Consider the following 23,562-nt stretch of genomic DNA (forward strand, 5'->3'; position numbering starts at 1 on the left):
TGCAGTATTGTAAAAAATTAACAATTATGAAAGCTAAGACAAATACACATTGGACATTAGGAAAAAGTTCTTTAATATGAGGGTGGTGCATCAGTGGAACAGGCTGCCTAGAGAGGTGTTGGGGACCCCATTACTAAAGACATGCAAGGTCAGGCTTGATGGGGCTCTGAGAAATCTGCTCTAGTGTGAGATGTCCCTGCTTATTGTAGGGGGGTTGGACTAGATGAACTTTAGAGGTCCCTTCCAACCCAAGACATTCTATGATTCTATTATTCTAGTGACAGTACAGCTAGAGAATATGCTGTTGTCACTTTGTCACTAAAATATAAAGAAATTTTGAAGAGAGTAAATGTTCTATAACATCTTGTGTTGTTCAAAAAGTAAAATTCAGGCACTGAGATCTTTTTATTGAATGAAGTGTATAATGTATCTCTATTCTTGTCACTGAGATTCTTGTTGAATTTCATTTTAAGTAGGAGACGACGATTTCACATCACAGTAGCTAAAATCATGTTCATAAACTAGGTCCTTATGAGAGATTTCATCCAAGTGTGCCTCAGGAACTGTGACAGTATTCCACATAGTGTTCTTCCCCATGGTTTTATATAGGAGTTCTCTCATTCTCCTGTTTTCTTTGGATGTGGATTCCCAAATGATTTCAAGTTCCCCTTCCACTTTCCTAGAAAGAAACAGAAGAGAAAAAACTGATTTTAACAACACTTTTCAGCAGTCCATAATTACAGTATAAGTAAATTGGAAATTCCATGTATTTAAATGCTTGAAATAACCTGACTGGAATTGGTTCCTATTTTGTTTTTTAAAAAGCCCACTAAATGAAGTGTTAGAGAGGATATGATCAGGAAATATCTGGACCCGTGTAACAAGTTGGATTGAGATCCAGGTACCATGACTGGCTTCGGGTTTCTTGTCTGCATGCTTTTAAAGTTCTGACGCAATCAAAATCTTAATTATACATTCAGCAGAATGGCCTGGGGACAGGCTGTCTTTATTCCTGCTAATCACAACCTGCCTGCTGTCTTAGGAACTGAATACCATAGCAGCTTGGTTGCCATAGCTGCTGATAGTCTCTGCTTTTTTCTCAACACTAACATTTCCTTGCTACTACTTCCCCAGGCAGTGGCCCTTACTACCCTTCCTTGCATTTTTCTGGATCTCACCAGGAACTCCCTCAAGCTCTGCAAAGCATTACTCTCCTTGACTATGACTGCTGTGACTTTAGCCTAATAAAGATCATCACTTGCTATTTCATTGTGCCCACAACAGCTGGTTCACCTCTTCAAACAAGTCTTTTTGTCATTTGGCATTTAAAACTAGATACATACTCCACAATAAACATCCTGTTTCCAGATGTCTTTAGGCAAAAAAAAAAAAAGCATTAAGTTGATTTCTTAGAAATTTAGGCTTCTGTTACTTAAATGAGTAAAAATAAGAATTACACTCAACCTAATCTAGCAAAATACAAGGTTTTATATTTTGTTGAGAATAAGCAAAATACCAATGCTGTACTGATGTTTGAAGATGAAAAACAGGAGGTCCGAAAGCATATTCTTCTTTACAGAAGACAGAGCTTTCTGCCCTTGCTGAAATAAATTCATTCAAACTTAATCTATGAAAATCTTACTTGGGCTGCTGGCTCAAGAATTAATTTCTAATAGTCCATATCACAAACATCAACAGTTTTTATCATGGTTACAATTTTCTATGTAACCTTACAGATAAGGCTCTTCTCTTTTCCCTGTGCATGGCTGCAAAGCTTTTCTACTGTTGGCCTTCTTCTGAGGGCAAAGTAAGGCAGATTCACTAAGGCTTTCAGATCTACAGTTCACATCCAAAGTACAGCAGCTATAAATATCTCGATGTAATGCTCCCCTGCAGAAGACTTATCTAGTAAGATTGCTCTGTAAACAATACAGATGTCATTATGATTATGAGCTGCCTGAAGAACAGAAAATAATACTGCTTTCTCATCAGTTGATTTAGGCAAAAGGTTCCTGTGAGTTTCCAATATTCTCCAGCAAAGGCTGTAATTATTTAGAAGGCTCTGCAGAGCAGCTTCTAGAAAGGTTAAATTTGCATATCTTTAAATGATTACATCTATACACTTATTTTGGAACCAAGTGGAAACATTCTGTTCCCTTAGATGCAGTGGGTAAGTGGTGCAACCCCTGGTTTTTGTCATGGGTGAAAGATGGTGCAGGAGGGAAGAAAATTCTAAAGGAAAGTCACCTTTTGTAACATCTTAGGAAACCCATGTTCATCTGGATGTGGACTTGTCAAAAAGCAGCATGAGAGAATAAACAACAATGAGGAAGCAAATGAGTATCACTGCTGTGCAAATACCTAAGCAAATGTTACTTCTGGACTGCTGTGACCTGCAGTAACGCTGCCTGTGGACATGCTGGTCCTGGGCCATGTGCCATGGCAAGAGGGTTCTGACCTGGGATCCCTCAGGTTTGCTTTAGTCCTGTTCAGGTTAACAAAGTGGGGCTGTTTATCTCTGATGCAGTGTCTTGCTAAAAGAACTGTGCTGTTTCCAGACCTGAGGTGGTATCTTTTCCTTGTTTGACAAGAAAGCTCATCACCAACAATAGATACAGTAAAATTTTATGATAAAGAATTTCATGGCAATAGCTAAGTTAGACTTGGTGTGATTTCCTGACTCCACTATTATAAAACCTAATGCAAGAGCAAAACCAAATATATTTAAAAGTTTTCTGTCTTCACCTACTTGCAGTGCTTTTGGTTAGACTGTGGTCAGTGCCTTAAAAATAGCTTAATTTGCTTTAGTCTTCCTAAATCAGTTATCCAAACAGTCAGACACAATTTTCTGTAAATCAGTTAAATTATCTTCTTTTTACTATGCATGTAGCCAATCTATGTCACTTAACAGCAGAAAAGTAGATTGAAAAGGAAATCCATCACATGCATACTTATTACATTCCTTTAATTTCCTACTATGCTGAAAACTGTTGAGGGGTGTGCAGGAGAAAATGTTGAGCCTTCAGCAGAAGATGCTGTTCAGTAATTAACCTGGATCTTGATTTATAGACACCACCCCCAGTCACTGAAGACTAGGTTCAGACTGACATTCTTCTTAAGAAGTCTTAAGAACAAGCGTAGTCATCCAGAATAAATTCCTCCTTCAAAAGGTATGTTTTGGAGCTGGGAAGGATGGAACTAAGAGGACCATTTCAGTATAGCTAAAACGTGAGTGAGAAAGGCTACCCAGAATATGCCACGTGAGGCTTGGGGCTGTGTGCAGTTGCCTCCCCCACCCTGTTCCCCATCAGATCTCACTGGATTGCTTCTGCCCTGGACTGACTGACCTTTTCTGCTGCAGCACTTCATCAAGGGCTTCCTGTCTGTCTTGCAGCAGACATTGGAGGTGCTTCATTTCTTGCTGGTACTGAGCAGTCTTCCCAGCAAATTCTTTCTCCTGCTCAATCATTTTGAGACTGATATCTCCAAGCTTCCCAGCTGCCTTCTTTCTATACACCTGGAAGATTTAAAGGTAATAGGAAAAATATGATTATGGAAGAACAGTATCTTGCTGCTTCACATAAGTTTTTTCTCTTCAGTCAGGCAGAAGTGATTTGTGGCTAATTGGTAACATAACCAAATACATTGGTCTAATCTCAAAAATAAGAAATAATCTTTGTGCAAAGTGATTTTGCCTTCTGAAATAACTTCCCCATTAAATTACATAAGCATGTGAGGAATTGAAAAATACAGCTTGTGTATTGTAACACATTTCTACATCCTGCTGCTCTTGACAACAGGTTCTATCCAATATTTTTTTCCTTTTGATTATAAATAGAACACTTCAACTTCTTCAGTATCTGCAGAATGCAATGTTTGATAGAGGCTTTGGGGATGGAAGCACCTTTAATAAACCTGTAAACTATTTAATGAAGCTTTGAAGATACTACTATTTATGTCGTGTTAATATAAAGTTTTATCTAAAGTGTTAACCACTAATGTTTTCTCTCCATCTGAACCACAGCAGAAAGTCTGAGAGTTCCTTTTGGAGGAAGGAGAAAAAAAAAGGCATTTTTAGGTATGTGCTGTAAGCTACATAATCCTTTCCATAAACTGTTTCCTTTTTAGCTCTTGTACAATGTGTCACTTTAGCTTCTTTTTCTCAAAGTAATGGGATAGTGACAAATAGTAATAAATACCTGGAATTTTAGTAATTCAGTATTTAAGGCTCAATTCCATAAGTTTTCAGGTTTTGTTCCCTAGCTTTTCCCTGTCAGTTCTACAAAAAGAATTAGAAACCTGGGAGTTAATCATTCATATTGCTCAACTTTATAGATTCCCAAAGAAGTCTTGAAGATGCAGAGTTAGATGCTTGTAATGCTGTTAGAGGTTCCTTCTGGCAGAGGCTTGGTCAGAGCTGGCCTAGAAAAGTGCAGAGCACAGGAGAACAGCTGAACTTTCCACCCCTTTCCATAATGCCTCCTCAAGCTCTGGACCCGGAACCTGAAATGTTCTCTTTATGGCAGGTGCCCATAGTCGTTTCAAAGAACTAGAGGGAACTTCTTCTCTAACATAAAAGGCTGATAAAGAAACCAGCCAATGGAACTGGTAAAATCAGTACTTTTTTCTAGTGATCACTGATCATCCAGCTAGTGGAAGGAGGTCTGTGTTTTAAGCTGCTCTCTGCCTGTGAGTGTTCAAGCCTGTGGCTCCTGTATATCCCACAGCCAGCTGAAGCTGTCACATATGCAGAATGGTTGCAGAGTCAATGGTACACAAAGGGCAAAAGTGCACCATGTTCTGACCTAATGATCAGGGCATGAAGTTAGATATGAAGGGATACACAGTTCTGATCTTGCTTAGATTGTTTATAATTAAGTCTGTTTAAAATGCACAAGCTATCTCAGCAGAACTTAAGCAGGATGGGTGAAGGGTGCTGAGACTGCTCCATACTTGGCTGTGGGAGCCAGTCCGTGTTGGGGTGGTTCTGGGCATAGTGATGTGCAGCTACTGGCACTTCCAGATCTTTCACAACAGGCTACCTTGGAATTGTTCAAGAAAACTTCTATTAATTTTCTCTGAAGTGAAGTAGACAGCAGTGAGCAGACTGGTCACTCACAGCTGGAAGTAGTAATAATTCAGCAGTGGGCACTGAAGAGGACATAACTGAGACTCTTCTAAAGTAAAGTGCCAGGAGGGTATACTCCTGAGCACCATAATTCCTCTACACTGTGTGTAGTGAATTAGAAACTGGAAATTGAACAATTCTGGATAGAAAACCAACAAAACATTATTTCTACAAACACAGGCTCCTGGCCATGATCCATGAGTTATGTGGTCCCGAGATCCCTGCTGAGGCAACAGGGCTATTGCCTATCAATCATGTATTGGTTTTGTCCCATCCTCTACCAGTAGATAGTACAAAAGAGAATAATCAAAGTACAATCTGAAGAAAGCTGTCTGACCATTGCTATTAAAAGTGCTATAATTCCGATCTTGACAGAACAGCCTTACTCTCACAGTAATGGGAACCGTGATTAACTTTTTACTGGGTGTTAAGGAACATTGCCAATTGTCTCTCAACTAAGAACTTTTAAAATACATGAAGATTACAGACAATTGTCTTCAGGGCCACAGTAAATAAACTTCCTTATTTGCAGATTGATACTGGCACACAGAGGAAAGAGAAACAGTTAGAAAATAAACTAATTAAAGGGAAAAGCTGTTCATGCCAGAGAAACTTTAACACTGTATGTCCAAAGGTATGAGATAGTTGTGTTTGTACAGGAACTGCTTTGACAAAAACTTATCTAGTATTAAATAAACAGAACTGCAAGAACGACACTGTTCAGGAAGTGTCAAGAATAAACCTTTAATACTTCTTTTCTTTGCCAAATAGCAATTTTGTGCTCTACACGCAATAAATAGCAAGATGGTAGGGAAAAAATGAAAGTCAGCCTGTTTTGTAAATTTGCATCAAAATGAGGGGAGTTTACAGTGGGAGATGTTAAGTATCTCCAGTACAAAGGTTGTTTTTACCTATTTTTACTAAAACCTTACCATTGACAAAATAATAATCAAACAAGAGATTCACAATCCATGAAACAATTGGTTATAATTTGGCTTCTTTTGGACAGGTGTGTCTAAGGTAAGGATTAATTACACTTGCACTGAAGGAGAGGGAAGGGTGCCTGATGAGAAACTGGAGTGCAAGATCTGTTATCAGAGATTTACTGTTCAGTCGTAAGCACAAAGTCTTGATTGTCTTCCCAAAATTTGTGCTAGATGTTCAGCTAAAATACTTGATGTGGGAGATGGATCTCCCTGCCTTAGCTGTCCCTTTTGCAGCCATTAGGGCTGCATGAGGAAAGAATTCCCCAATGCTACAAACATTGTCTAAGCTCATATTACAAGATGACTCAGCATGGAATTCTGACTGTTAAGAAGCAGTTTTAACAGGAAAAAAAAACGGCTTACTGAAGTTCTTTGCATGGATCATCCAACTGTTTAGTAATTACAATTATAGAAATACAGAGAGACTCCCCAAGGACTCCCATTCAAAGTACTCTCTCCAGTTATTTTGCTGACCATGGCACTGAGTCAGTACCTCTAAGTTCTCGGAGTCAGCTGGACCAAGACCTCTTTTCAGAGCTATGCCAGCATGCCCAGAATACTGGTATGGCTGCTCGGATTTCTTTACTTTAGTTCCCTCCCTCTCGGCATCTACTAGTGATTCAGAAGATGACACTGTAGGTGGTGTGTGTCTGTGAGTTTTGTTCCTCCTATCTGTGTCATGCATGGATTCTCAAAACTCAAACCTGTAGGCTAGAAGTTTTTCTTTCATCATAGGCTGAGGACTATATGCTCTCATTCACAAGATATAATTTGTATTTCTTATCTTGTATCTCACTGAAATAGCTCAAGATGGCTAAAAGCCAATGCAAAACACCCCTAAGATAAGAAATAACATGACACATGAATAATCGTTCTGTCACCCTTGAAATGAGTGAATTTTAAATGTGATTATCACTGGAGACAGATTACATCTAAATGCCTCCTACGAGATGTATCCTGTAACTGGACACACAGTGCAGTTGCCCAATCTGTGATTTCCTGAAGCAGCTGATAGTAGTACTTCTCCAGCTGCTACCATCAGACTAGAGACCTCCAATCTATCTCATTCAACTAAGTAGGAAATCGATCATCTTAAAGTTAAAACTACTGTTCAAGTTTCATAGTTGTTGGGATTGTGCATGAACTGTGGGGGCAAACACATTCCAAGTTAAGAATCCTTTTGCCTTTCCATGTTGACCAAATTTTTTATCAGCAGTACCTGAAAAAGCAGTGTGTGCAATATGGCTTATCCTGTCTGCAGCACTGCATTATGTTACTAGGATTTTGAGTCTTGTGACTAAAAAGAACCAAACTAAAATGAAGACAATATATGTAAACTTATAAAAAAATTTATATGCAAGGAAAAAGAATCCCCATAACTTTTCATAAATCACTGAAGGGAACAAATGAATCTTTATTCATTCTTTTTGGAAAAGTGGATTACCTGCCAGGAGGTGTGTAGGAAATTAAGGGGTTTCCAGCAAATAAATAAAAGATACTACCTTTTACCAAAGTTCAATTAATATGATAACCAAGAGTAGATGATACTTTAAGGTGTTTTGTGGCTGTTAAACCCTCTGCTTTGCTATAAAAAAGTTTTGCAAGTAGAGTAGTCTTCTGCTAAATAGAAACAGCAATATTTAAGAACTTTATTTATAGGCTTTTCTTTCTAATTTCCATTAAGACCTGATGCGTTAAGAAGGGGTTTTCTTATTTGGCTTTGCACTTAAAATTCACAGCATGTACGAAGTGTCAATATTTTTAGTTTTATCTAAGTCTCTTCTCTGTTCCTTATAGCAGTACCAGAACTATTCAGTTGCAGAAGAGCTGCATTTCAGGAGAATACAAGCCAATGTCTTGGTAGCGAAAATGTTTTCTAAATTCAGATAGACATAAAAGAGGGTGAAAAATGGATAAAAGCTTTTTATAGTTGTGATCTGTATTACTTTATATATATATATATATATAAAACAAATAATCAGATGTCCTTTCCTTCCTTTTTTGGTGCTGAACTAATTGCTTTTATGGTCAACTCAAAGATGTTAAAATACACGTTTCAAATGCATTTCAGACTATAGGCACTTATAGTGCAGTTAGACACCATGCTTTGTATTTTTTTGAGCAATTGTAAAGATAACCTATGATGTATTCTCTAATTAGGCTCCATGTCTGAGCATTCTCTGTGTTTCTAAAGCTCCTGTCCCATGGCCTTATGGAAGTACTTAAAGGTAACTGTAGGATTAAGATGTTTTTCATTCTTCTAAATCTATTTGTAATGGACTTCAAGTCAAAGCATTAGTACAGCCTCAAAAAATGAGAGAGAATAATTGGGCTACACTACAGAGCAAAAATGAAATACATTTTAACTTATTTTTACACTAGTCCTAATTCTCCAAGTAATGATGTAAATGCAAGGATCTGGCAGATATGCAAGGTACCAATATAATGGAAAAATACATTTCTGAAAACTAGAGTGATAACCTGTTTTGCTCTTTAAAAACTCTCAATAAAATATTCCATAAATCTTTCATGAAAACACTGACGTAGATTAACTACTGACTTTTCTAATTTAAAAAAAATGTTTTACATAATATTTAGCTTAGAAATACTGCTTACCTGAACCTTTTCTTCCAGTCTTCCTAAGCGTAGACTGTCTTCTACTATTTTGTTGAGAGCACCATGATTCTCATTTTCTAAACATTTGTTCTGTAAACATAGAGTACAGATAATGTGATCATTACTTTAGACAGGGCAGACAAAATACATACAGTGAGGAAGACAAAGCTGTTCTGTTTTGAGCTCCAGTGGTCTGAAGAAACAAGATGGAGAAAGAATCCTGAAAATTATTCTGATAATGGTTAATTAATAATTTGTCAATTGACTGTGAATACTATCTCACTAACAAAGTAATACCTTGAAACATTTTAATTCTGATCCATAGCTACTGAATCTGTAAACCCAACCAATCCTGCATATTTTTCTACAGAGGAATGTATGTATATGTAGGGATCCCTTTGGGAATGCATGAGACTCATCCTTCTGGGTCCGATCTAGTAGTCTGTTCTTAATAGAGCCCTTGAAATTGGCACAGGTTCAGGCAAGGAATCTGAGTTGTGATGTAGGAAACGCTTGTGTCTTATGACTCTTTCCATCATTTATAAGCACTACATCCTCCCTAAAACATACTAAGTAATCAAAACAAACACTCCATAAACTGTAAGCAATGAAATAATTTTAAAACTAAAGAGCTCTCAACTGTTAACTCCACTGAAAGCATTCCAGAGAGAAACAGCCAGGTTTTAGAGTTAGCAATGTCTGACCACCTTGAACTACTAAAACTTAAGTTGTTCCAAAGCTGTCAACCAGCCTTGCAAAAAGTGTAACTGCTTATAACTTCCAAAAATGAGCAACAATGTGCATGTGCTTTCACAGTAGAATGTCCACACATGTCACTTCAAGGATAATAGTTTACTTTTAGCTTAAGAAACACGTAGTAAAAATGTATGATTGCACACTATTTTTAAATACGTGTAGCTTCAATAACTGAAGCAAATATCTAAAAACTAGATTAAAAATTATTTTACACTTGATATATACCACTACAGACTGTAATGCTGATGTGAGTTAAGGCTTAATTATGCTATCTCCAGAAATTAGGGAAGTTGTTATAACCACTCTTCTGGAAAATAACCTTTTGCTGCTCCTGTTCTATTTGCAAAGATCTATTTAAATAGCTAAATCTTTACACTGTAATTATAGCTTTCTTTTTTGATAATGCAAATTAACAATAAATCATGCTAGTAGGATGATAATTGGGTGAACTATCAATCTATATTAATTATTTAAAGGTAATTACAAAAATAGTCAGATGATCACGTTCCTGAGCTATCTTCTCCACCAAGCCAATAAGGTTTGTTAGATAGTGATGGGTTATCATTTCTTTTTCAGTTGCTTCTTCCAACTGCAGTTCCAAAAGACCTATTTTCTTCTTTAATTTCCTATAAAATTAACAGGAAAAGGAAAACCTTCAGACTGGGAATTAACAATGGCATTAAAAGCACTTACACTGCATGTTCAAATCAAGTTGTAGTAGTCTCAAACAATCTAATATACTGCATATAAAATCACAGAACTTAGCAAAGTTACTTTACAACCAGGCCTCCATATGTGACCAAGATGTGTTCAGGAAATGTGTTTTTTCTGTAATAGGTAGAAGTCACACATTGTGGGGTGTCAGGCAGCATTTTAGCAGATATTTGTGCTGTTGTTTTTAGAAATGTATTTCAACATGAGGAAATTAGAATGTGCTATGACCTGTTTATCTTCTGTGTCTTTTTCATCTCAGTTTCCAGGATCTTTTTGTCAGCCATGAAGTTATTTTTCTCTAAACACAGTTTCTTGTTTTGAGCTTGCAGTGCTGTGATCTTCCCCATTAGCTCTTCCACCTCACAGCGCTGCTTCTCCTGCTCCTGTTGTAAATGGCTGCAAAAACCAACAGCTCAAGCATCACATACAGACCTACCTCACTAAAAATCTAACTTACAATAAGACACCCATGTTGCAGGTATGAGAAGATATGTTGAGAATTGCTTATTTTCAGTGGTGACATCAGAGAGGTATTACAATCTCATGACAAATCATAAGTGAGTCATAATGGAAACAAAATTATTCAAATTAATTCATCCTGACTGCACTTGAAATCAAATTCAAATTATAAAAATAGCCTGTATGGTCCAAATGTATTCCCTTCCTGATTTTTCTTCAAAGAAATTACCAGCAGTGGCAAAATGGAAGATATCGGTATTTCTCAGGAAAGCACTGTATCAAGAAAACAGTAACCTGTGCTCTCCTGTTCTTAAAAGCAAATTTACACAATGTCTTGTCAAAAACACTACAGAGTGTGCTGCATGACAGCACGTTTGTGCTGCATTGTTTAAAAGCTAGAGAAACATAGTATTTTTAGTTTAAAATGTCAGAATCCTTCAGACATTTTCCCAAAGATAGGAACAAAAGAATGAGAACATTTTATGTAGTGTTGAAAGAAGTAATGAGATTTGATTAAAATTGTATTTTTCATGTTTTCTCTTCCACTGTTTAAAAAAGGTACATGTAACAGTATGTACTCTATGGTAAAAAACTTCTTCTGATGTCTCTAGAGCTGGAATTCCAAATTCCTTCTGTAATTTTAATTGTCTATCAAAAGTGAGACAGTATTTTTGAAATATTTCTTTACTTTTCTTTGTACTTTGGTAGTTACCTTCAGAGATTACCAGCCTAAGTTTCCACTTTCCTCCTACCTACAGAGGTATCTGTTAATGTGAATGCTTTGCAGAATTGTGTGCAACACGTGTGAACTCTTACCTTTTTAAATCATTCACCAAAGCAAAGTGCTCCTCTGCTGCTATTCTGTTATCCACTTTGGCTTTCAGCTCTTCACAAGTAGAACGCAAAGCTTCCAGCTGCCTCTGGTACTCTGCTATCTCTTCTTCCTGACTTCGTTTCTTATCTTCTAAGATTATTATCTGTTTAGTCAATTTTGAAGCTTTGGGAGGGAAAAACAACAAAACCTGGGTACAGCAAAACTAATTAAATCACCTAGTGAAACTCCAACTAAACCAGTAGTATGTTCATTCCTGTTTGTTCATAGCATTATGTAACAGTGGATTTGGCAGTTTGTTTTGTATTTTAACAGTCTGGATGGTTTTTTCCCTGTCTCAAGCAGTTTGTCTTGGGAAAGTACCAAAACTTCAAGACTACTTCTTTTCAGACCTATAAGGGCTTTTCAGGGCTAGCAACTCAAGCACTTTACCTTCTTGAACATGTTGTCTGTGACTATCTTTTGCTTTAGCTTGTTGAATTTCAAGCTGCTCCATCAACAATCCATTTTCTTCCAAAACCAGCTTGGCCTGAGTTTGCAGCTGCTGCCTGCAATGACAACTAGCTTAGAAATAAAATATAATTTAAATATTAACTTGTTTCCAAAGGGAAAAAAATGAACTGATTTCCAACAGTGTAAACTTATGAAATAGTATTTGAACCTCTTTAACAAACAAACTGAAAACCATCATTGAAAGCAATGTCAGAACCCAAGGTAAGCTTATAATATTTAAAATCTTTTACTAACTAAAGCAAAAATTCCCCACAGAAAGAAGGAAAAATATGTATGTGTGATTTCAAATCCTAGCATCAGAGAATGGTCGAGGCTGACAGGGACCTCTAGAGGTCATCTGGTCCAGTTCCCCTTCTCAAGCACGGGCACCTAGAGCCAGCTGCCCAGGATTTCCATCTATTTGGCTTTTATCTCTGGAAAAATAATGGCAGTGTACTTTATGGGCCTGAGAAGAAGATGGGTGTTTAAACTGAACTGCCCTGAGCAGAGAACTTAACTCTCTGCTTTATAACTGGTATTAATTCTGCTTTCAAGAAAACCAATACCAACATTCTAATGTTAACAAAAGCTTAAGAAACTATTTGTTATTCTAAAAATAGCTTATAAATTTAAGAAGTGTTAGCCAGAATGCAAGTAGAAATACAAATGTCAGATGATATCACATGAATTTAAATTCAAGCATTTAGCAAAATAAGACTCACTACCAAGGTTTTCTGATGACAGTAACTAACCCAAATATATAAAAAAGTGCTTTGACCTAGATAAAAATGTATCATATATCTAGATAGTGACAATTTCCCCTGCCATCAAAGGATATTCTGACATCACTGGCACATTCCAACTATTAGAAGAAGTGTGAAAGTGTGTAATCTGCAAGGTCTGAGGCAGAATTACATGGGCTTCAGGTGCAAAACTGCATATTTTCTCTTTGCTCCAAAATTATTTCCAGCGTTGCAGATCAATATTGTTTGAACAAGATGTTACTTTCAAAACTATTAACTCTTTAGCAAAATTTAACTTTGCTTGAGGGGAACATTTTTTTCCTTAAGATCTGTAATCTTAACATAAATTAATTTAATAGCTATTCATTAATATAACTTGCCATTCTGTAGCAGTAATAAAGTTATTTTTCTTTAATTGCTCATGCAGGTCTTCATTCTCCTTCACTAACTCTTCAACTCGTACTTTAAAATTCTTCATATCCTCCTGGAAGACAAACACATAAAATCCTTTAAAGGTATTTTGTTTCAATTTTTCCATCAACAAGAGCTTATTTATATATATACATGCCTGGGTGCCTTCTAATTTTTATGTTAACAGCATTATTATTTCACTACTCACTTTAATTCAGATGTGCATACTTCAACTTCTGAATTGCTTCATCAATCTGGTAATATTTGATTAAAATTAATATAGATATTTGAGTTGTGACACATTTTTGTTTGAATTAAGCACATACCTATAAAAAAGAGTACCCATTCTTTTATGCCCATTCTGTAAATAACTAGAAATAAAGTAAAACAGGCCTGTAACCAGAAGATCACATATGGTCTCAATGACCATAGTGAATTCTTCTTACCATTGCCTGTGTTTATGGTTTACTCTGTTCAGAGAGCACAGTTCTTGTACATCTCAGTGTAGTGTCAGCTTCTACATCAGAGCAGCCTGACAAAAACACACAAGCCAAGTAGGATAAGCTAGCACAACAACCATGCACGCAAAAGTAAAACAAAGCCACTCAATTTTAGGCAAAATACAGATTGGATAAATCCTTTTTAAAAATTTCTGTAGATTTATCTCTTGCTTTAGTGTAGAAGTGTATTTTCTTTAAATGGCTACTTGCCGCATGCTCAAGGTTTAAATCTTCCTTTTCTCTTATTCTGTCTTCATATGCCAACAGAAGAGGTGACAAATACTTCATATCCAACTTGAAAAAAAAACAAACACAAAACAAAACCCCCAAACCATGTAACTCAATTGCAAACCATAATATTATCATCATTTTTTTTTACTATTTCTCTTGCTATATATTGCTAGTTTTAAAAGTTATTTAAGGTTTTTGGTATATGCTTTGCAGACAAAAGAGCAGGCACACAGACCACCCTGTGCAAAATGATGCTGCAGAAGCACTTACATGAGCTGCTTCAGGAGCAAACTTTGGAAAGGACAAGGCTGGATGCTGTACTTGCACAGTTCACTAAAAAGCTGCAATTACTTATCAGTATATGTAACATGGCTGAATGTGGATGCAAATGAATACAAAACCAAACTGAAACACCACAGCGAATACAGTTGATAATAATCAAACTTAGCCCAGATTCATTACTAAGTGGGGAAAAGAATTTTTACACTCTCAAACGTGCATCTTTAAAACTAAACACATACGTATGTGATTCCTGGATATGATAGCTAGAAAGAACAGAAAGGGGGCTTTCCTACTTCTGTTCTAAATAACAATAAGGAAGGAAAATTTAAGATCTGATTAGCATATTGAGGAGAATTTGTTTCACATATTACAGATGCATACCATTTCAGAGACTATTTGCCTTCTACTTGCTATAGGCTACTAGTGAATCCATGACCATTCCTACCATCAGAATCGTAAAATATGCTGTTTCTTTATAGTATCATCTTAAAAATAATCACAACAGAAGATTAACAATTAAGAAAATTTAAAAAATAAGCAACAGACCTTTAAGCAAACTATTTGCTAGACAATACTAAATGAAGGTGGCATTTATGGTTCTCAGGGTAACAGTACTTCTACTTAATTTGCAATCAGTAACTCCAAGCTGGTGACTGTGTGCAGTCTGCAGCTTACTGAGAATTTAACTGGAGCTGCTCACATTCATTGCCAAGTTCTGCCCTACATTGTTTTATGCAACAAATGTTTATAACATTCTTCTAGTATGTAGCTCATCAGAGTAACTAAATAACATCCTAAATGTTTTGGTTTTAGTAAAGAAATTCTACCGGTTTACTTTGAAAGGAATTAACAGGTAAGTGGAAATCTTATTTTACTTACCAGCCATGGTGGTGGTGGTCCTTTCATGGGTAAACTTTTCAGTTTCAGATGCTAAAATAGATTTTTTTTAAAAAGGTATTGAAATTATTTCCCGCTTTTTGAAGCACCAACCAGTATCCACTGTAGTTACAATTGTTGCCCCAACCAAGCTGATGTTTCTAATTACATGTTGCAGATGTAACACACTCAAAAAAAGTCAACAAAACTGGAGTTCAGTATCTTACTAATATAGAAGACAGTCTAACTTCTTAAAGTTAGACTTCATAAATGTAATTTTAAATTTCAGAAAAAGCCTGTGCCATCTGTAGACTTTGTGGCAAATCTGTAGAAAACAGTCTTAAAAATTCAAGATGGATGAAAGGACAATAGAACATTTCAGTACAAACTGCCTTTATAACTAAAATTCTCACCTCTTCTTGGAACAATGGCCTGAATTTAGTTTGATAGCGACTTAATTCTACATTTAAACGATGGACTGTCATTTTCAAAGCATCATTTTCATCTACCAGTTCTTGTGCTTGTTGTCTGAGAGAAAGTAATTCTGTAGCCTCCTCTATTAAAACAAATATCCAACAATAATGTTCAATCAAAATTCAATAAATGCTCACAATAATTTGTTAATTGTAAGGAAAAAAAAATAATCAATAATTTACAACCATAAGAGAATCTCTCTCAAAATAATGTAATGGAATAATCTCATGTAAAATTACTATAAAAAGACATTACATTTCAAACAACCAAGTAATTTTTTTCATTTTAAGTATTCCTTGACAAAATTTCTAGAAATGTAGAAAATGCTGTTCAGAAACTACTTCTGCAGAGATGCTTGCTCAGATCAAGGACTGGAAACCTACTACTGCAGGAATAGGTTTTAAGAAATTAGAAAAATCAAACAAGGTAACTACAGAACAGCTTATATTGAAATAATGTTCTTCCCACCTTCTCTGTGTGACTTCTCTGCAGCTTCTTTAAGTCTTCTGTTTTCTTTTTCTAGTCTCTTCAGCTTGATTTGCTGTTGTTCCATTTGCTGTTTTGTCCCTTCAAACTGTTGGGCCATAGCCTGGTATGCCTTGCTCAGAGACCAGTTTTCTTGTTTAAGTTCTCTGAGCTTTTCTTTAGTCAAGTTTTCTTGTGCTTGCCTGGCCCGAACAGACACATCTGTAATGCCACAGGACTATGTATTTAGATGGAATTCAGACTGGAGTAAGAGTTTTCAGCAAATTATAATAATTTTTTTATAATATTAGCATTAAGTATGAGTCATAGTTTATAAGCAATAAATCAGCTCATAGCTCTCAGAAGGTAAGGCCAGACAGAATTAAAAAAGTGGATTTGGAAAGACAGGGAGTAGAGTGGCAGCAGGTTCCCATCTTTTCCCTCAGAAACTGAAAACACTCCTTCAGTAATGGGCAAAGAAAGTGTCAGCACATCTCCCTCTCCCTAGCATCGGTGCCTAGAGAGGTGAGACAAATATCCACTGCAGTAAGCAAAGTGTATTTTAGTGTGTATTTTAGTCATCTGTGTAATGAAAGCTTTATCCTCCTTCCCCCTGAACAGGCTTCAATAATCTGCTACTGAGTAGAAGTTACTTAACAGTCCTTACAAAAGTAAAATTTTAGAAATACTCCCAGCCCCCAAATTAGCCTTAGAGAATACAAGCAGGAACATGTACTTTTACATACACATGCATATTATTAAAGTGAAGGTGTGTAGTAAAGTCACAGAAAAATCAGAAGTACCTGGAGATGGTGGAGGCTTTTCACGGATCAGGTTTTCAGCTAATGGTTTTTCTTCCTAGCAGAATAATTAAAAAGTAAGACAATTTGCTCTTGCAGTTATCCTTTCTGAAGTACTCTGAACAGCATCCCTGTTGGAAAACTTGAGAACTTTTGAAGCAGTTTCTTTCATATCAGCAAAATGTAAGGATGGATTCACTACTGACAATATACAATTTACCCATCTTGAACTTTGTTTTCCCTTTGCTGGTGAAAACGTTTTTATGGAACAGCAGTGAAGTAAGGATTTGGATACCATGTAATTTAATATACCAAGACACCAATGCCAGAATGAGTCAAAGCTCAAAAACAACTTCAAAAGAAAATTTATGTGGTCAAGAACTCAAAGAAAAAATAGTTATGTTAACAATGGAGGAACTGACCATTCTTGTAAATAATATTCTAGCAAGCTGATCTGAGAAATTACATTTTTGGGTCTTCTTTTTCAAGCTTATGAAAGCAGTCAGCTAGGCCCACCTGGAAAACTAGATAAAAATCTGATGAAGCCAGGCTCAGAATTTGAAAATTATCAGTAAGAGTTACCTCTTGCTATAACGTGGTGTCTCCCACTCTCACTTTTTCTTTCACATGAGAAGATATATCACAGAAGATATATTAAAAAAAATATTAAAATAATAACCCCCAGCTATTATGCCCCCTATTATACCTCTATAGTGGTATTTTTCAAAAGGAATTATTAGCCATTCTTGTACTCCAAAAGAAAAAGGTTCCAAACTGGCAATAAATTAGTTTTAAGTAACTGTAAACCAGCTCTTTGTAAAACCTTTTGTTTCAAAATGCATCACAAATTAAACTTCATCTAAGTCTTACCTTTAAATTCAAGCCAGGATGCTGGTTTTCTGCTAAAGAACAACAGATATTTCCGTTAATTAAAAACAAAAGTATGAGTGAGTCCATAAATTAAAACAGTTCGTATGGATATATAAGTACACAAATACACTGCAAATAAATGAACAAAGTCTTCCCAGAACCACAACTTAGGTCACTAAGTTAGATCACTAACTTAGATCATGGAGTAACAGGATATTGACATGAGACCTTCTTTTACCTCAAACTGTACAGATGCAGCTATGGAAGAAATGTGCTGTTTTTTTCCAGTAGGTCTTTAGAATTTGAATAAAGAACAAATGAAATATTTTCATTTATTTTACTGGGCTTGACTCCTATTGCATCTCTGAACAAGACAAGTAAAATATGAAAGTTTCTAAAATCTGCAGCAGTTTTATGTAAAAATAGGGATTAGAAACAGTTTCTATATCCTGTTATTTTCAGTTCAATGTATCCATTTCCAAAATGGTTTTATCAAAGCAACCCTCTTCTTTCTGGATATTGTTCTCCTTAAAGCTTTTAAAATAACTACATTGAAATAATATTGAAAAAACACTGGGATCCAACATGAATAAAACTTGGGGAAAAAAAAAGATATTTTAAAAGAGACTCAGTTGTGCTCTGTCCTTCTCCAATAGCTACTGGAGTGCTGCCATCCTCTGGAAAAACTGCATTTTGCAGCTCTGGAATAAATTCTCACTTCCTGTTTTACTGATATTTACACAGTAAAACTCCTATGCAGATAGAGTGGTCTTGCTCTTGTCATATTTTTTCTCCATGATATTCTGTTGTTGTAAGACAGGTCCAGTTCTGAAACAAATGTCCCTGATCTAATTAAATTGCTTTTTGCAAAGACATTATTTGTGAAGCTTAATAGTTCAGAGCTTAGGGTAATAACCTGAGACTGATGGTCATGTTCACCTGTCTACTCTATTGGAACCTTCTTGTGTGACCTGATGTACAATTTTAAAGTCCACACCTTAAAAGACAGCAAGAATGATACAACTTCTGTAGAAAGGATGAACAATACCAGTATCATGCCATTTCATTATTTACAAGTCCCTACTACTGATTTTCAGGCATGACATTTTTTTATCCAGGAAAAATGACTGATTTAAAGTGTTTTCTTCTCTCTCTGTAGCTTTTTTTTAACATTGATAGTTTCTATTTTTTTTTTCCCAGTTTTAGAGTGCAGCAACACTCAAATAGTTCCCAGAGTGTAAACCGGATTGATTCTGCCATATTTTCACACTCGCTGACAGTGGATGTTTAGCAGTTTCAGCTATTAAGTGAATATAGACAAATGTTCCCTCATTATGTGGATTTCTACTTCTCTGTAACTACTAGAAATAGCTAAGTATTTAAGTAGCACTTCTTTCACTGTTTTGTTTTGTTTTTTAAAAGGAGTATGTTGTTCTCATGTAGTATTTTCTGAAATAATTGGTTTTCCCCACAGTATTAAAGGTACAGCATTTTGACTAAAGTAAGTTTATTTACCTCCTATTTGCACGTTTGACTCATCCACCAGCACCTGAAACTCAGTTTCATGAGAAGACACCTCTTTCTTGTCAGCATTAGTACTAGGAGGTGGTGGACACTCTTCCTGTGTAAAAACAGACAATCTTATCTAAATGATGGTAACACTGTTAAAAAATCCCATGTCTTGATACCTGTATGAAAACTTTACTGTACCAATGTCCCAGTCACATTTGGAATTGTCCTCCAATATTGAAATTGTCATCCAATATTTTAAGATAATAAATAAGACACTTTTTGTTTTAGGGTTCTAAGTAAATAAAATCTAAGCCTTACAATGATCAACTGGAAGCAGGAAAATGAGTCATTTAGGTCACAAGGCCAAAATTCCCTGTCGCCTTACTCAGTCACAAGAGTGTGAAATTATCTTGTTTGCTCTGTGTCATATCTAAACTTGCTCTTAATAAAAGATCAGCCATTTACCTGCTGTATCACAGTACTAAGGGATTAATGAATAATTTTAAACATGGTCTTCATTGCTTTTCCCCTGTTGATCACCTACCAGTGTCCCACATACACCTCTCACTCCCTTTTTTTCCCCCCTCCTCTTACAGACAACTATCTCTTAACACAGGTGTGTTTTCTGATTTCTTTCTGCATTAATATATTAAAACACTGTAAAGGAATTAATGGATTTGAAATCCTACCTTTATCTTTTTGCAGGGAACAGCATAAGTAGCATTGGTGCTAAAGCCTTCTCCCCATCTCTCATTACTGTGACAGCTGGACTCCGCCTCTTTATCAGCATCTGAGAAGTAAGTTTCCATGTCCTCATCATCACAATAATTGCCTGTTGTTTCCAGGGATTGCACAGATCTGTGACTACCATCAAGTTTGCAGTTGGGCCTGCAAGTAGAAAGCAGTGTAAAGGCTATTTCAGTGTTGGTTACTCTTCCAAAAGATGAAAACACTAGTAAAGTAGAACATATACCCAAGTTGAAACAGCTAACACAGATGGACATCTATGCTTCTGTCAGCTGCCAACAAGAAATCTAGCCTAAAAGTCTGCTTTAAAATAGACAGTTAACACCGGAACTACATTTTCTTCTCTATCTTAAAGAAAATGCCAGATTAGAGATGGAACATTGCTAATTCTTCCAAAAGTCTGAAATAATTATTTAGCACAAAGGAAACATCTGACATGTAATGGGGATGATTCTTCAATAATTAAATATTTGAATAATTGATTGTCATTTGGCAGAAATAATAACATGCTTTTACTTGTGACTGCTGTGCAATCCAAATCACCTCTGTAAAGACGGAATGGATGGCATAACTTTATAAGAAAAGGAATAAGGACACTTCAGACCCAATTCATGATGTAGTAACAAGAAAGTAAGTGGCTTTAACACCAGAAGTTGAATTAGTTTGCTGTAATTCTTTGGTGAAATAATATTATTGACAAATTTTACTTCTAATCTATCAAGCCAGAAAGTGCACACTACCCCATTCTGAGCTCTGTGACTGTTGCATATGGTTCAAGGCATTCTTGTTCCACACAGGTGGCATCACTTTCAGAAAGCGATCGCTGCCGAGGCTGAGGAATAGCAACAGTGCGCCCAGTTAGTGCTGTTGCCAGGATGGCTGCTGCTAGGGCAGACCTGGAAGAAAACAGAGTAATGGCATGAAATAACACTGATGTCTTCTCCGTGGTCAACATTTTGTATTTTTTTCCATTGCAAAATGTCTTCTCTATTTAAGCAAAGCAGAAAGTTCACAGTTAACACACATGAACACCACTGAAGTGCTAAGGGACTGGTTATAAACTATTATCTCCCAAAGTAAAGCACAAAACTGGGCAAGCTATCATAATGCAGATATCTAAGAGTAAAGTACATTACCTATTGGTTATCCCAAATCATATGCATGAAAATCATGGAATACGAGTTACATTTCCAAAACTGACATAGATAATTTACAGTACTTGCATTCCCTTTAACCATAACAATGTTCCTTGGTGCTGTGTTGAAAGTGTTCCCTGTTCTGCTATTTTGTCCTCAAGTTTCCATGATTCCCTATCCTGAACCTTTTCCTGATGCCTCTGAAGCTGTAAATGAATGCTGGCACACTGCAGGCTCGGGCAAGGGAAGCGGATACAAGTGCCTGTTTGTGCGATGCTGCAGAGTGTAGAGAAGGGTAAGATAAAGACGGACAAAAAGAGTAGGAATAAAGAGTAAAGAAGATAAATAAGGAGGGCTGTAACAGACGTGACAAGTTGGAGGCCAAAAAGGAAAAAGGAATGAGGTGGGATTAAGTAGGAATGTTACAGACACTAGAAAGACCAAGGAAAAGAACCAGAACTGAAATAAACAGAGAAAACAGAAGAAAAACTGTTAGAAGTTACAAATTAAAAGAAAAATTTGTTTCCTCTTTATATACCTTGCCTATGTAGCTAATTCAAATCTAAGCCAACATAGTTTTACATGCCAATTTTTAAGTTCCTACTTTTTTTTAATATGCAATAAAATGGCATGTTAGTAATGTTTATGTTTTTCTAATGAGTTAAAAATGTCCTGTCTCATGGTACTAGTCCTGCTACAGTCCTACATTCTACTCTAGCAGCCAAATTAAAAATGGTCCTAACTCTAAATAGTCCATTTGTCTTTAATTGATTCAGATTTATAAGTTACATATTCATAATGGTCATTGTCCTAATTATTTAACATGCTTAGGGGTGGGAGAAAAATAGGAATCTTTAAAGTTCAAAGAAAGGGACTGTTCCCAATAAAAATATATTCTGTTTATGAAAAAGTTCATGTAAATGCTGCAGCAAGGACATGCAATTCTTCTAATCATGCGACTGTTGTTGATGAAACAAAAGAAAAATACTCAAAACCTACCTGGGCCTTTCTGGAGAAGGGTTTGGACTACGAGGGGGAGGGGTGCGGGGAACTGCAGGTTTAGGAGCTATGGTAGCAGCAGGGACCAGGCCATGAGCTATGTGTTTCTAAATGATTTAAAATAAAATTAGTTGACAATGACTTTAAGTATCACAATGAAAAAAAACCAAAAACAATACAGAATTGAACATGCACAAAAACTGACAATGCAAAATTATGTGAAAGGGAAGAACAATTACATGCAAATAATGTAAACAGACAACTTGAAATGGTTCCAAGTGTAACTTTTAAACATGTATAAACAGCTGCTAATGAAGGTTAGAAATGTAATTTACTTAAGACCCATCAATACAGGCTCTCCACCCACTATAGCATCTGCAAAAACAGAATTTTAACTTATTACGTTTTTTTTCTTGTGTATATATACATGAAAAAGTACTAGAAGTTAACTTTTTTTCAAAATATTTGAACTCTGTTTCAGAGTAATATTAATCCCTTGTAGAAAGGGTTTGTCAGTCAGAAGTTATAGCAGCAGCAGAAAAACCTATCACTAAACAAGTCTGGCAGACAAATGTTCAGCCTGAATTAAAAAAAAAAAATAAAAAATCCTAATGCATTTTTATCAGCAAACCAAACATTTTTTTTAAAGGGCAACATTAAACACCAGCTCAGAAAACCTGGAACCAGAGCTGCAGAAGGAGTACTTGGAATGGAAACACATAGTGGTTGATGCTGGGAGGGAGCTCTGGAAACTGTCTAGTGCAAGTCCCGGCTCAGAGCAGGGCCAGCTGGAGAGTGTTGCCTGGGACCCTGTCCACTTGGGGTCTGAGTATCTCCAAGGATGGAGACTCCACAACCTCCATGGCCAACCTGTTCCATTGTTAGCCCATCCTCCCTGTGTTGTTGTGTTGTTTTTTTTTAATTAAGTTGAATTGTCTGTGTTTGAATTTATGCCCGTTGTCCTCTCTCTAGGCATCAGAAAGTCCTGTGTCATAATAAAGTCCAGCATCTTCAGTCAGATGTTACTTGTTTTTATGGAGAACAAGCTAAGCAGTCTCTGCTGCAGAGATTGAAACTTTTTTTTTTTTCCCAATTATTCCCTAATTGTCTTCCACAGGATAATGAACAGGTAAGCTGTAAATATTTCTGCCTTTACAGGAAGCCACATCAAATAACTAAATGGTGCCTCAGAAAGACTGTCTTTTTACTCGGTTTTATCCCTGTTCCCTGAAGGCTGCTGACTGTAGCTGCCACGCTGTAATTGCCAGGGAACACAGCTGAGGGAACAGGATGCTTGCTGCCCTCCCGCAGGAGGACAACACGGCGGCGAGCGAGCTGCGCTTCCCCTGCGGCCTCCCGGGAGCCAAAGGGCGCCGGGAACATCCCCCGCCCCGCCAAATCCCGGCCTTTATGGAGGGACAGGGCAACACCGGCCTCCCAGCGCTCGCCCTCCGGACACCAGTGTTTCTGTGTCTAGGGTTTGTTTTCGCCCTGTTTTCCACTTCACTCAGCGCTCACAGGCGCCAAGCGCAG

General features: G+C 36.6%; 1 protein-coding gene across 1 annotated transcript; it reads right to left on the reverse strand.

Moving 5' to 3' along the window:
• Window positions 1-468: 468 nt before the first annotated feature.
• Window positions 469-23,412, reverse strand: CEP89 (centrosomal protein 89kDa). Its single transcript, XM_010006221.1, has 19 exons — window positions 23,272-23,412; window positions 22,030-22,136; window positions 20,635-20,790; window positions 19,837-20,035; window positions 19,151-19,256; window positions 17,636-17,664; window positions 16,769-16,823; window positions 15,969-16,187; window positions 15,440-15,582; window positions 15,030-15,080; window positions 13,848-13,931; window positions 13,103-13,210; window positions 11,924-12,035; window positions 11,476-11,656; window positions 10,429-10,596; window positions 9,971-10,112; window positions 8,731-8,820; window positions 3,348-3,517; window positions 469-679 (listed from the first exon to the last, which is right to left on the reverse strand). Exons 1-19 carry the CDS (start codon window positions 23,410-23,412, stop codon window positions 469-471), a joined length of 2,472 nt encoding a protein of 823 aa, XP_010004523.1.
• Between the last annotated feature and the right edge of the window lie 150 nt (window positions 23,413-23,562).

The sequence above is a fragment of the Chaetura pelagica genome, unplaced genomic scaffold (assembly GCF_000747805.2).
Source record: "Chaetura pelagica isolate M959 unplaced genomic scaffold, ChaPel_1.0 scaffold139, whole genome shotgun sequence".
NCBI lineage: Eukaryota > Metazoa > Chordata > Aves > Apodiformes > Apodidae > Chaetura > Chaetura pelagica.